This window comes from Sander lucioperca, chromosome 3, assembly GCF_008315115.2.
Source record: "Sander lucioperca isolate FBNREF2018 chromosome 3, SLUC_FBN_1.2, whole genome shotgun sequence".
NCBI lineage: Eukaryota > Metazoa > Chordata > Actinopteri > Perciformes > Percidae > Sander > Sander lucioperca.
Genome location: NC_050175.1, coordinates 1463652 through 1477586, shown reverse-complemented (window position 1 = coordinate 1477586; position 13935 = coordinate 1463652). Strand labels below are relative to the sequence as shown.

The 13935-nt window shown below is 39.3% G+C and overlaps 2 protein-coding genes across 2 annotated transcripts; both read left to right on the top strand.

Moving 5' to 3' along the window:
* The first annotated feature begins 37 nt into the window (after positions 1-37).
* Positions 38-6120, top strand: glo1 (glyoxalase 1). Its single transcript, XM_031309473.2, has 6 exons — positions 38-227; positions 4062-4144; positions 4312-4452; positions 4536-4603; positions 4950-5039; positions 5692-6120. Exons 1-6 carry the CDS (start codon positions 159-161, stop codon positions 5781-5783), a joined length of 543 nt encoding a protein of 180 aa, XP_031165333.1. The 5' UTR covers positions 38-158; the 3' UTR covers positions 5784-6120.
* Positions 6121-7042: 922 nt separating this feature from the next.
* Positions 7043-13299, top strand: LOC116057380 (C-type mannose receptor 2-like). The gene is made up of 3 exons (XM_031309805.2): positions 7043-7974; positions 10246-10571; positions 13088-13299. Exons 1-3 carry the CDS (start codon positions 7895-7897, stop codon positions 13297-13299), a joined length of 618 nt encoding a protein of 205 aa, XP_031165665.1. The 5' UTR covers positions 7043-7894.
* Positions 13300-13935: the final 636 nt, after the last annotated feature.

Below are 13935 nucleotides of genomic sequence, written 5' to 3'. Positions count from 1 at the left end.
TGTAATCACTACATTCCAATTGTCAATGTGGCTTTTATTTTGAAAGCTGGTACCGGAAAGTGTTTCTGTTAAATGAGTCCGGCTGAGGCCCTCTCCCCTGTCAGTTCGCCCCGCTGAGCTGCGGTCCAGCTTTGTAACGTTACAGTCTGTTAGCAAAAATGAGCGATAAAGGTCTGTCAGACGAGGCAGCGGTATCAGCTTGTAAAGATGGAGACCCAGTTACTAAGGTAAGATGATTGCCGTCCCTCGTAAAATTGAACTAAACTTATACCAGTCACTGTCAAACCCAGCCAACCCAACAGGCCAGGGACTCCCAAACAGGTTAAACCGCTAGCTATGTACATTGCGTCCATTATCGGACAGGTTTCTTTACAAAATGTTCGCTGGGCCCCCGATGACAAGTTATTCGGTAATGCTTTTAACATGTTTGTCAATGCTTACGACAAGTGTTGTAGCGACGTACACATTTTAAATAACTAGTGTAACTAATGTAGGTTTTATCACAGGGTGTTGTAAGCTAGTTAACGTTAACTTACAGCCGTCATTTCTCGCGTGGTAAGAAGCTCCAAACTTTGTGGGAAGGCTGAGACGTCATTTATTAAGGCATGCGTACAACAAGTCCGGTTAGGCAAGAACCTCCCGTACTCAGGAAAGTTGGCATTTAGGCGCGGCCAGACCATAATATTCTCGCATGCTGGGGCGACAGGCGGGACTGGGAATGGTTAATGTGGGCAGTGTTGCAAGCATAATGTGCTAGAGCTAACCTGTATCCACAAGTTGAAGATCATATACATTTTTTTCTACCATACCTTTTCTTGTCCTCACTGCCAGCCATTCAACCTCTTTCCAACCGTTCCGCCTGTATTCTTTCACTACTGTAACGTTATGTAGACAGCATATAATAACGTTACGATACATAACGTTACCCAAGAATATAAACAATCAATACTTGCTCAGGTACAGCTCAGTATCAATATGTTCCAAATCGGCAGGACACTGGAGAGTCCCTATGTTTTACAGGCTCTTGTTAAAAAAAACTTAGGTTAATTTGTAGCATGGTCATGGACCTTTTTCACAGCAGACATGTTGACTTGTCATAGTAGGAAAAGCACAGCTGAAATTGATCACCTTAACAATGGCTCAGTTCCATCAAGTGTCCCAGTAAGCTATTTCAGTGAGTCAGTGGAACGCAGCCATCATTAATGGTTTTTAATACACCTGTTCTTTTCCTACTATGACATGTCAACATGTCTGCCGTGAAAAAGGTCTTATTTTTAAAACATCTGCACTGGCTGTCATTCCCTTCCATCAAAGACCACAATAAAGACTTTCTAGAATGTGTTTCTATTTACAGTAAGTGTGAGCTCTGGCAGGTTCAGCAGAATCACACATCACATTTGTTAGAATTTGACCTGATAAATAAAAAAGACTATAATACTGGATAAACGTCTATTCAAACATCTCATGCATGATCCACTTTTTAGCTGTTTGTTTGCTTTGAGTTATCCACTTAATCAGATTACCATAATATGGCTAAATGCACTGCTTCTGTGTCATCCCATCAACTGTTTTGGAGTTTTGAAGTTATGAATTTAGCTATACGGTGACAAAACTGTGAGTGGAACATTTGGATGTAGTTAACTGGAGAAACAGATTACAGAAAGTTTCTCTGGATGTGTTGATACTTTTTTTACACTGTAGAAAGTTGACAAATTGTATTTGGTTGGAGGAAGGGCATAGGAATGGGGAACAGTTGCTAACCACAGAGGTAGTACTTGACTGTAAAACACAGAGTAGTAGTTTGGTTTTTATACACTGATACAATACATATTGGGATCAGAGTAAAACCCAGTTTTATCAAATTTGCAGCATGCGAGCTGCGACTTATGAGATAATTTCTACTTGCATTAGTTTGACACATTTCACAATAGACTCACTGTATACAAAGAGTGCATGTCACCACTCAAAATGCACACTAAACTTCTGAGCCATCCCTGGCCATGTGAGATCCATACAGGGCTCTGAACGTTGCCTTTAATTCACAAGCAACAATCGTTTGTAAAAATGCAATGCTTTCCCCATTTGCTTATGCGTGGAAGTAGTGCTCGCAAATCGCTTTTGTGAAATGGGCCCTAGACTGTACATTTTAGGACATCATCAGACTTTATCACTGTCATGGCATGTTTTTGCATATACAATTAGGGATTTAATTTAACTCATCCATGTAGGCCTGATCTTTTCAGTATGGTAATATTGACTGCATGCATAGCTCACGCAGATGTGGTGATCATCGATTTAGATGCGGTTGGTTGCACAGAGGAGTAGTTTGGCTGAAATCCCTCTTCACGAGTGAGTGCCAGCCCAGGGTGCAAACTTGGATTTGGAAATCTGCTGGAACTCAGACACAGCCAACAGATGTGCTGTAGAGGCTTCTCTGAGCTTTCTAACACACAAACATAATACAGTGCTTCATATTTCACATCTGTAACTCTTTTTTTAATTTGGTCAATTTATTGAACGTGTTAAAAAAACACAACATAAAACTAAGAAACAACATAAAAAGATAATCAGACAGCATCCACCGCTACAAATAAGCAACTCAAATAATATTGTTCATGTTCAAAAGGGCTAGGAAGAAGTTGAAAACTTACTCATAATAGAAAGTCAATTTCCAATACCAAGAACAAAATAATCTGAACAGATAAACTAAAAACCAGTCCACAAACAAGAAAGAACCAAACCTGTACCCCTCTATCTTAGTGTTAATCATTGAATGTACAGTCAGTGTACTTTATCTTCCTGTGATAGCAGGGTCTGTAGTTTTTATGTACATGTACTCAAGGGGAATTAGGAACAAGACCACCAGCCTCTAACGTTGGCTAACATGCAAGCTTTTGTAATTGTTTGTGTACAACTATTTTTTTGTTGTTGGATGTGCATTGGCTGATGGATGGCCACAGTGTGTTTCTGAGTAACCTGTTGGGTGTTAGGCTCCTCACAATTCAACCAGCAGTGTGTGTTTACATTTGACTCACTGTGGAGCAACACATCCAAATTCACACTTTGAGCTAGTAAAATTGTTGTTTCTCATTTCTTACTGCTCTATCTGCATTTTAAAGAAATTATAGTCTATATCCTCGACGTACCACTTCTGGGATTGCTCCGGTACCGCAGGAATTTCCGCCGGATGCATATCTTTTCGCTGATGTCCGTCCCCTTCCTCTGTCTCTGTGTTGGCGTTCTAACCTCTGGTGGATTTATGAGGACTATGGTTAACTGCTCCTCAGATCTCTGCAGGGTAAATCCAGACAGCTAGCTAGACTATCTGTCCAATCTGAGTTTTCTGTTGCACGACTAAAACTACTTTTGAACGTACACATGTTCCACCAAAACAAGTTCCTTCCTGAGACTATTTGGCAGCGGCTCCGTCCGGAGCTTAGCACCGCCCAAGATGATTGTGATTGGTTTAAAGAAATGCCAATAAACCAGAGCACGTTTTTCTCCCATCCAGGAATGCTGTGTGGACTAGCCAGACCCTCCTCCGCAGCGCTGTGGAGGAAGGTCTGGTAAAGCGAGACTAAAGAAATTCTAACCCACTACTAGGGCTGGGCGATATGGAGAAAATCAAATATCACAATATTTTTGACCGAATACCTCGATATTGATACCGCAACGATATTGTAGTGTTGACTATTGGTGCTTTCACAAAATATCTTCACACTTAGATTTTTGATAAATAATCATCAGTAATGTGGATATAATGACTAAATGGGTAAAGGCAAATAATAGAACAGTTACAACAGTCTGGTAAGTTCAGAAAATTACTCATCACTTTACTGTAATGCAGCCTTTAAAACCAGGAAAAGACTACACTTATGCCATATTACCATATTACAATATCCAAAATCTAAGACGATATCTAGTCTCATATCACGATATCGATATAATGCCCAGCCCTACCCACTACCCTGTTATCTTTGTGATTGAGACATAGTGTAGTTGGCCACTTGTCTTAGTGTTATGTGTATATAAAGCTCTGTTTCTGTGTTTCTGTGTTGTAGGATTTCATGATGCAGCAGACTATGCTGCGGGTTAAAGACCCAGTTAAATCCTTGGATTTTTACACCAGAATCCTCGGCATGACGTGAGTACTAGTGTGTTAGTGTTCACTTCAATTCATCTTTATTTCCACGTGCAACAAAATGTTCCCCAAAAGTGACACAATGAATCCTAAACATTTTTAGAGCTGTTTTTGGCTTAGTGTGTGTGGGTTGTTGAGAATCTGAGACTAAAGTGGCGTTTTCCCTCCAGGCTCCTGCAAAAGTTTGACTTCCCCCCCATGCGTTTCTCTCTCTTCTTCTTGGGCTACGAGGACAAGAAGGAGATTCCTACGGATGTGAAGGAAAAGACAGCCTGGACTTTTTCCAGACGAGCCACCATTGAGCTGACACAGTAAGGGTCTCCAATATGTGCCTTTCTCTTTCTTCCTCTGTTCATTTCCTCTCTTACCTTCTTGTATTCCTCCTGTCCTTCAGTAACTGGGGCTCTGAGGCTGATGAGAGCCAGTCCTATCACAATGGGAACTCTGATCCACGTGGATTTGGTAAGACCGCTTCCCTGTTTTACACACAGATAGGAAAGACCAGTAGAATTACTTTTGAAAGGGAAAGTGAAATGTATGCATGAACTTAAAATGCAGGAACACCCAGTCATAGTATTAAACACCTTCTTGGTTTAATAGTGAAACTTAACTGTCGTGATCTGTGTTTTAAATGTTGAGCAGTTTTTACAAATATCTTAAGTGCTTTTAACTGTTGTGCACCACATGTTTAAAGGATATACTGTATGCTTCTTGTCTGTTACTGTTTGAAGGCTCACTAGAGCAAACTATGTGCAACTGTAGTGTGGATATATAGTGTATATAACAGTCATTACCTGGGCTTTGACAGGACACATTGGGATTGCTGTTCCTGACGTCTATGCAGCCTGCAAACTGTTTGAAGAGCAAGGAGTCACGTTTGTCAAGAAGCCAGATGATGGTAAGATGTCTGACAGACGTTTTAATGCATTTCTTCACAACTTTTAATCTTTCTTTCTCCACCTCCTTTTTTTTAGTTGGCTTATTCACTCAAAAATTAAAATTGAAATATGGGTTGAAACCATTTATTTAAGAAAAAAAAAGCCTTGATTGAAATTCTCAGGACAGGGAGTAAACGCTAAAATGTACCATGGTGGAGGTGACAAATTGGCTTTCTCACAGGTAATGTTATTAGTATTATTAATAATAAATCTACTAAGACTGTTGATCTCTACAGCCTCAGTTCTATTCACTTCATCCCAAGAATATTAAAGCAATGCTGATTGTAGATTTCTGTAAACTCTAAACTAACAGATAACTCTTAAGTATTTATACTTGTGCACCTTCAATTTAAGTGACAAAAGATAAATATGTATTTTCCTAATATACTGTATAGGACGGCTACACCTTCCCATACTGACTCATTACACAACAACAGAAAGCACCTGCTCAGTGCCTTCATCTACGTTTGAAAAGCTTTTCTCCTCAGTGTATCGCCGTGTCATTACTGCACCATGATTAGAACACACACTTTTTAAAATGTATGTATTTTTCACGTTTATTCATATATTATTAACAACTCCTTTTTTGCCCTTCTCTTATTTTCTTCTCAGGTAAAATGAAAGGCTTGGCCTTCATTCAGGACCCTGATGGTTACTGGATTGAGATCCTGAGTCCTAACAATATGGTCTCCATTACCTCCTAAAAACTATGAAAACATGTCTGACCTGCTGCAGTGCATACAGGCCAGACCTTCTGTGGCTTCACTGGGAGAGCACAACGTCCGTGTTTAGCCAAGAATTTAGCAACATGTGCGGGAGAGCTGAGGGAGAATGGAGTGGGGGCAGTTGCACGATGGCAAGCAGTGTGCCCTGGCATGGGCTGGACTTATATTGGACAGTTGATGAGCAAATAGATTAGAGGAATTTCTATGAATAGCAACTACTTTGTGTAGCTGTTGCATTTGCCCACCTTCATCAGTTTGTATGTGTCTTCAAAAGGTAATGCTGAAATAAAGCGGTATATTACTGTGTAAAACAAAATGAATTTGTGATTTCTTGTAGTTTTAAGAGATAAAGTAACTGTATTTTTGCCAAAACACTCAAGGCCAAAGGTTTACAATTAGGATTTATAGCAAGTAATAATAAGCTGCCCTGGTTTTTTGTTGCAGTTGTTAACGTTTTAAGAATTAATTATTCTGAAGTCAAATCTGAGACGATGACAAATGAAATTCATTGTTTGAAAAAAGACATTTAAAATTCACGTGTCCACTATTGAGCCAGCATCATTATAAAGACCATTCGGCTTTGATTAGTAAAGGTTGGGGCTGGAAAAAGAAAAAGCCACCCTGAAAATAATGTTAAAGATATTTAATTTGTGTTAAAGTGTCTGTATAGTCAATCACACATTCATTTATGTTATCAAATCAGTTTAAAATGCAACATTAAGCCAGAATATCAAATACCACTTTAGAAGCCATTTACTGTGTTTACAATCCCCAAACAATAAAATGAGTTGTTGATGTTGGTTGAATGGAAACCAAATAAAGAAGTTGTCCAAGCACTTTTTACATGTGTTTCGTGTGTAGGCTACGTTGGTCAAAACATCTGTCTTGTAACGATATGCTGGGTTCACATCCCAGTGATGCCTGTCTTACCATTCTGATCGAACCTGCTGCTGTTGGGCTTCTACATGCAAGCTCAGCATTAGAATTCAAACTAAATCAGGCATTATGGCGAAAAACACCAGTCCTCCCCTTCATTTGAATGTGGGTAGGGCGTTTATGCTACGGTGGTGGGGACCCCAGGGGATGATGAAACGGAATCACCTTTTGGAGAAATGCCATCAGTTTAATATTTGATCCCAGAAGTCCTAACTGTGCTCGCTCTCTCTCAAAGTACCTGTCTAGTAAACAAGGGATCCTGGGTTCAAGTGCCAGCGGTGTCTGTCTGATGATTGTGTGTTGCATTTTTTAACATCAAGTCATGTTATTGCAGCTGTATGCAAACCACCACACAAGCAGTTCCATGGTGGTGTCAACTGTTTGTTTTTGGCCTACAGCGGGTCTTCAGGCTTAATTGGTGTTGCTTTCTCAACTATCTTTCCAGTAAGAGTTGACCAGTGAGCCAGTTATCTGTACGTGTCTTTTTTTCTTCTAATATCTTTATATATGTCTGTAATCATCAAAGTACTTATACTGTATGTAAAGAGCTAACATGTTTTCATTGCAAATTGAAATCAAGCCATTTCAAAAAGCACTGAGGCTTAGTTGGTTAAAGCACTTGTCTAGTAAACAGGTGATCCTTGGTTCAAACCCCAGTGGTGACTGCTTCAGAAATGCATTTCTTAACAACAGGAACATAAACATAATTTTAACTTCAGGTCCAGTTTTTGCAACTATTTGCAAAACGCAGCTAAAATGTTACTAACCATGGTAGTGTGAACTGCAGTCACAAATCTACATTTTGAATTATTTCAACCAATTAATTCAAGCAAATCTCAGCATGTCAGTCTGGGGTTGTACTTCTTGCAAAATAATATGCAAATCTACAGAAAGGAAATATATAAAAGGCAAATCAAATGAGATGCTTATGTTTGTCTGTTGAGGAGAACAGATCATTAAAATTCGTGCTGGTCTCGCTCTGCTTCACACCACGTAAGACATTTGACTACCGAGGATAAACAAGTTTGAAGATTTCTGTTGTGCCCAGGTGAATGACTCCGATCTTTTGGGCAAGGCGTTTCTACACACTGCTCTGATTGGTCAGTTTAAGTGGGAATCAGGTGCATCAGAGCTTGGATATATGTGGGGGGGAGATGGGACCCTGTATCAGCTCTGTCTCTTTTCAACTAATTTCCACCACGCTGAGCTCCCTTTGTTGGTGCCGTCATTTATGGTGAGTGTTAACATAGAAACAGGCTTGGTTGTTGCTGTTTACCTTATTCATTTTGCTTGTGCGAATAAAGGATATTAAAGAAACTAAGTTTATGAATAAATGTAGTGAGATAGTTCATCCTAGCAGTTAGCTACCTTGTTCTGAGGTGCAGTTCTAGGTCCAATGTTGTTAAAATGCATGAATGTCTTAAATGGTTGAGTGTTGAAAAAAGACTATTAGCCAATGTGCTTAGTTTGTTGCACTCTGTTATTCAAACTCAAGACACAATCATTTATTTTTGATAACATAACTTACAGTTCAGATATCCACACTTATTTAACAAGAGGAGCCAGTAAAGGGGGGGGGGCAGATGGTTGCACCTTTACCTGAAAACAACTTTCATTTACAGAGCAAGTTCTGTGTGGAATAATATCCCAAGTAATGTTTGTTTTATCACAGGAAAGGTACATTTTAAAAATAAAGTCAAATCTTACCTTCACTTAAATTATCTATCATGTTTTTTTTTTTTAAATCTTATTTGTGTGGTTTAAAATATTTGATTTTCTTCTTTGTCTATGTGAGCTACCTTAATGTTAGCTATGTAATACTGTAATATATAACTTTTTTTTCAATATATTTCTCTATTTGCTTGGTTTGTTATTGTTTTTATTTAATTTACATTTTTTTCTGTAAGCAGATATTGTTGTATTTATTTTCTTTTCTTTTCTGTATATGTCATGAAATGTTTTAATATTGTCTGATTAAATGTTGTTTTGTACCCGAAGACTGGTTGTCTAGGCGTCAGCTAAAGGGGATCCTTATAATAAATACTAATACTAATCCTCAGCTATTGCTTACCCGAAGATAGTGACCTCCTGACTTTGTTTGGCTTGACAGCTGATCCTGCTGCTCTGTCATAGTACTATTCTCATATTAATGGAATTCCACCACCTAAATTATGAATTCCAATATGTTATTTCCATGGCCTAGGAAAGGTCAATCAATATTTGTGAACATGAGCTACTCTCTCTCAAAGCCAGAAACCAGAGAAGTAAGTCTCAAACTTGTTTGACGGCTCCTAGGCCTCAAGACTTTTAAGTCTTGAGATCCCTCTGATAGATAGATAGATACTTTATTCATCCCGAGGGAAATTTTATCTGTGGGATCTAGGGATTGGCTAATAAGGGCCGATGATTGACACCTGGATGAACTGATAGCTCACATGTCCATAAATAGGAGTGATTGGGCAATCACTCTTCCTCTCCCTCCTCAAGGTTGCTTGGTTTGTTTGGACTTTGGGTTGAGTTACTTACTGACAAACTTACTTACTGCGTTCTGTGACGGCCCCTGTGTGGTCTGGTGGGGCCTAACTGTAGGAGTGATACCTCTCCTTTGAGTTGATTGCAGATCTGGTGCACCTGGGAGCTGTGAGGTGATAAAGCTCCACCTGGTCAGACTACAGGCTCTCGCTCTTCACTGCAATCCAGAGATCAACCATGGCCTGATCATCCTGCCTGCCACATCTTGTTTTGAGTTTATTTCAGTTACAGAGACACACTTTGCACATTATAAAAAGATATGTTTAGTTTATTCTTTTGTTAAATAAATCATTTTTGATAATTTACGATGCCTCGCTCCCTCTTTTGTCATGGCCCTTGAGCCAGGTTATGACAGTTCTAACATCGCTACACCTACACATATCCATACGCTACACACACTGATAAACTGATAGCATCTTTACCTTTGTTTATTTAAATACATTTGATTTAATTGAGCAAACGTGTGTTCTCCACATTTTGTCATGAGCCAGGTCATGACACTTGTGATGTCATCATGTAAGGTCTGGAGCAGCTCCATAGACAGTGAAATTAAGACTGTTCAGGCATTCAAGACTCTTGTTTTCTTTTTTACACCCAAATGAGCGTCATTTAGTGTTCATGTAGTGTTCTCAGTTCCCATATACTTAGAACATTCCCCTGCAGCTCTCAGTGCCATTTATAACATTCTTCCCAATTCATTGTCTATTTAGCACTTCCAGACTATACATTTAAAGCATTTTAAAATGCCCCTTTAAATTCCAGTGAAATTTGCCTTACCTTTAATGTGGTTTGATTGATTGTGCCGAATATCTCTCTCAGTGGATCTAAATTATATGAATGAATGAATGAATGGATAGATAGATGGATGGATGGATGGATGATGAATACATTGTGTTTTGTAATTAAGGTAGCAGCCTTGTTATTATTATTGTTATTATTGCATTGTGTTATAACATCTTTCTCTACTTTGAAGCCTTTCTGAAGACAACATGGAGAGAAACATCCCCAGGCTTCTCCTCATCCACCTCATCTTTTTCGTCCTCTCCACTCCTCTGTCTGCAGTCACTACAGGCCTGAGCATCTTAAAGGTTGTCCCCATCTCCAATTCAAATACCTGGGCTGTTGCTCAGAACTACTGCAGATGGTACCATAGTGACTTGATCACCATCAGAAACCAACAGGAGGCTGACAAGTATGCCCCGTATGAAGGCTGGATTGGTCTGTATCTCAATACATCGTCATCGGGGTGGAAATGGTCCAGAGGAGAGGAGAGAGCCACATTCTTCAACTGGGATTCAAGTGAGAAGGAAAATGAGTATACTTACTAAGTCATGTTCTCATGTCCAGTTTTAGTGTACAATTGCTACTTTTAATGTATTCCACAATTTAAGAGTTTAAAATGTGATTAAATGACATGGACTGTACAAAATACTGGATGTATAGCTTCTGGGTCTGAAAAGTGAAGCCAATGTGGAAGTGTCTTGAACCTGCATTCTGTCTCATTTTTAGCAACGACTCCACTGGTTGCAAAAAGATATCCCATAATTATATAGAAGTCTGACAAAATGACATCTCACTTGATTTATTTCCTCAGTAAACATTTTCACAATGAGTTTATGATCTCAATCACTAGTTTCAATCCATCAATACAGCATTATGTTCATTTTGTAAATATGGTCTCATTTATTTTAAAATAGATTAAAAAAATTAGATAAATAGATAGATAAAGCAAGGGATGCTTTAGGGCGTGGCTACATGCCGACCTGTCAATCATTATAGAGGCTTAGCAATCCGTAGCAGTATGGAGGAAATATTTATTCATAATTCAAATTGAAAGTCCAAAGAGAAAACGAAGCGAGATCAAATTGAAAATATAATTTTTTTTAATTTTCCATTTGGCTTTTCCATTTGGATTTAATTGGCTTTTCAATTTCAATTTAACATTGGCTTTTAATTTGGATTTAATATTTGGCTTTTCAATTTCAATTTAACATTGGATTTTCATTTGGATTTAATATTTGGCTTTTGAATTTCCATTTAACATTGGCTTTTCATTTGGACTTGACACATGTCAATGTAAATGAGGAGGCGTGGCCCAAAGGCTGGTGGGGGGGGTCTGAAACGAAAGGGGTGCAGAGGCACCTTATGAACAGCAGGGGGAGCTGACTGCTGGGGAGCTCACTGTTGAGGAGCATCTGTCTGCAGCTTGGCCACCAGGCTAGCTTATCCTCTTATTTCACATGATAGAAACTGATGATGTAGGCTAAACACAAACCACATTTCATGCAACAACAGTGAAGTTTTCATGTAGTTACTATAATTGGGCCCGTGTTAGTGAGGACTAGATTAGGACTGGATTTAAAGCTGATTCTGGTTTCCAACTTCACCCCAGGTGTGTCTGTTAAAACACGGACGGAGACAACTTCTCTCTTCTGATGTTTTATTTAATTAAGCAACAGTACAAACATGGGTGTGGGTAGCTCTGCTACGTGTGTTTGTGTGTTGTCAGATCTCGAGGACACACACACACACACACACACACACACACACACACACACACACAATCTCAACCGGGTAGTCATCGTCCGAACTGCGACCTCTCCTTTTTCTTTCTCTCACTTTTTTCTCCGGGTGGTGCGTGCGGTGTGAGGTGCGTGTCCGCGCTATTCTCCGACACGTACTCACAACAATCACTCCTGATTGACTCCCTTTTGTACAGCCTGTGTACTTTTTCGTTAATTTGATTTCAGATTTTGAAACTATATCCAAATTTTAAAAATGGGTCATTTTAAACCTTGTTAATATTGATGACAATGTGTTCAAACGGAAAACGAGCCATATTTCAGGAAATAAACTTGTCCTTGATTCTACTGAGAGACTTCCAGCTGACAGCGGGGTCTGTGAGCATCACTGGCCGGCCAGCAGGGAGGCGATCCCGGCCGCCACCAGCTGGCTGTCCCGTCAGACTGAAGCTTCTGACAACATCGGAGAAAATGTGCAGTTGGCCATCAATGTTTGTAAAATTGCCCATATTCAAACTCTACATTAATAATAGTATATAGTAAGCTATTCTAACAGTTGGTTTATGACCGAATACCTGTAAAACTAAAAACATTCCCATCAGCCTCAGCTGCACTTTGTGTTTAGAGCTAATTAACAAATGCCAACACACTTAACTAAGATGGTGAACATTATTTATTATAACGTTGTGATTGTGTAAGCATGCCTATGTTCATATTCAACACAAGCACCATTGTTGCTAGGTACAGCCTAATGAAGCCACTAGCACCAATGTAGCCTCTTGTTATTGTAGATCTCATTCCATAGTTAGCCCAGGAGAATGCTGTCCTTCTAGAGTATGTAAACAATGCCAAAGGTTTTAAGATAATACTTAATAATGTATTGTCATAGCTATAGCTCATTTAGCTTATTATGATAAAGCAGTGGGAGTTGCTCTAATACATAAAATGATGCAACATGATTGTGTGAAAATAATGACTGAAAAATGTTTTAATAAGATGCATTTGAGCATGCAGCAAAGTTTTATAAGGACGATATATCCCATTATTGTAAAATTTCACAAAATTATACAATTACTCAACTGATATAGCTTAAGCTAATTGAACATTCTAAGAACATCAGCAAACCAGAAATAGTTAGGAGGGGTTAGAGGTCAGAGGTCATAGCTCTATTTCTGTAAGCTGAGTAGTGTAAAGAATTTTGGGGGGTATGACTTAAATTATTCTTAGCGGTTAACAGAATACTGTCATGTCCATGTAACAGTTATTTCAGTCTCTCTTTCCTTGTTCCTGTAGATGAACCAGATGATGATCAGCACCACCACTGTGTTTTGAAGGATAAGTCATCTCCAAAATGGAAAAATGAAAGATGCTCTGACAATCATCCCTTTTTGTGTGATGAAGGCCTGATTCTGGTCCAGGAGAAGAAGACATGGGAAGAAGCCTTGGTGCACTGCAGACAGCTGGAGGCTGCGGGCTGCGGGAACCAGTGGAGTTCGACATTTTGAGAAATACGCTAAATTGCTTTCCTGCTGAGAGCATCTGGTTAGCTTAGCTTAGCTTAGCTTAGCAGAAAGACCAAAGGAAACAAAATCCAGCTACCACCATCATGTAATATGAACAATTACCTGATTAAAAAAAAAAGGCAGCATCAAATGCAGAGAAATTAACATCAGCAATCAAGATTACACTTGTGTTAGTATGTAGCTACATGTAGTTAGCACGTTCTACTGTCACAAATCACTGATAAAGGCTTCTAAACCAAAAACTACACAACCAGTTACATTTACCTCATCATTTAATGCTTTGGCCACATTTCTGAGAACATCCGACATTGTAACATTGTATATATGACAGAAAATAAGGAAAAGCATAAAAGGTCTCCTTTAAAATGTAAAATGTGTTGTGTGGTTTACTGGTGGTGGTGAGTCAGCAGCATTGACATTACCAAACTGTTGTTTCCTGTAGGTGTGGGTTGGACTGCGTTTCCTGGCTGGTGATTGGCTGTGGATGAGCCCAAACACGCCGGCGAGTTCCGACCTTCCTCAATGTCCTGCAGAGCAGCAGCACTGCGGCGCCCTGGTTCCCGGTAACACCGAGTGGAAGATCATGAGCTGTAGTGAGAAAAGAAACTTCCTCTGCAG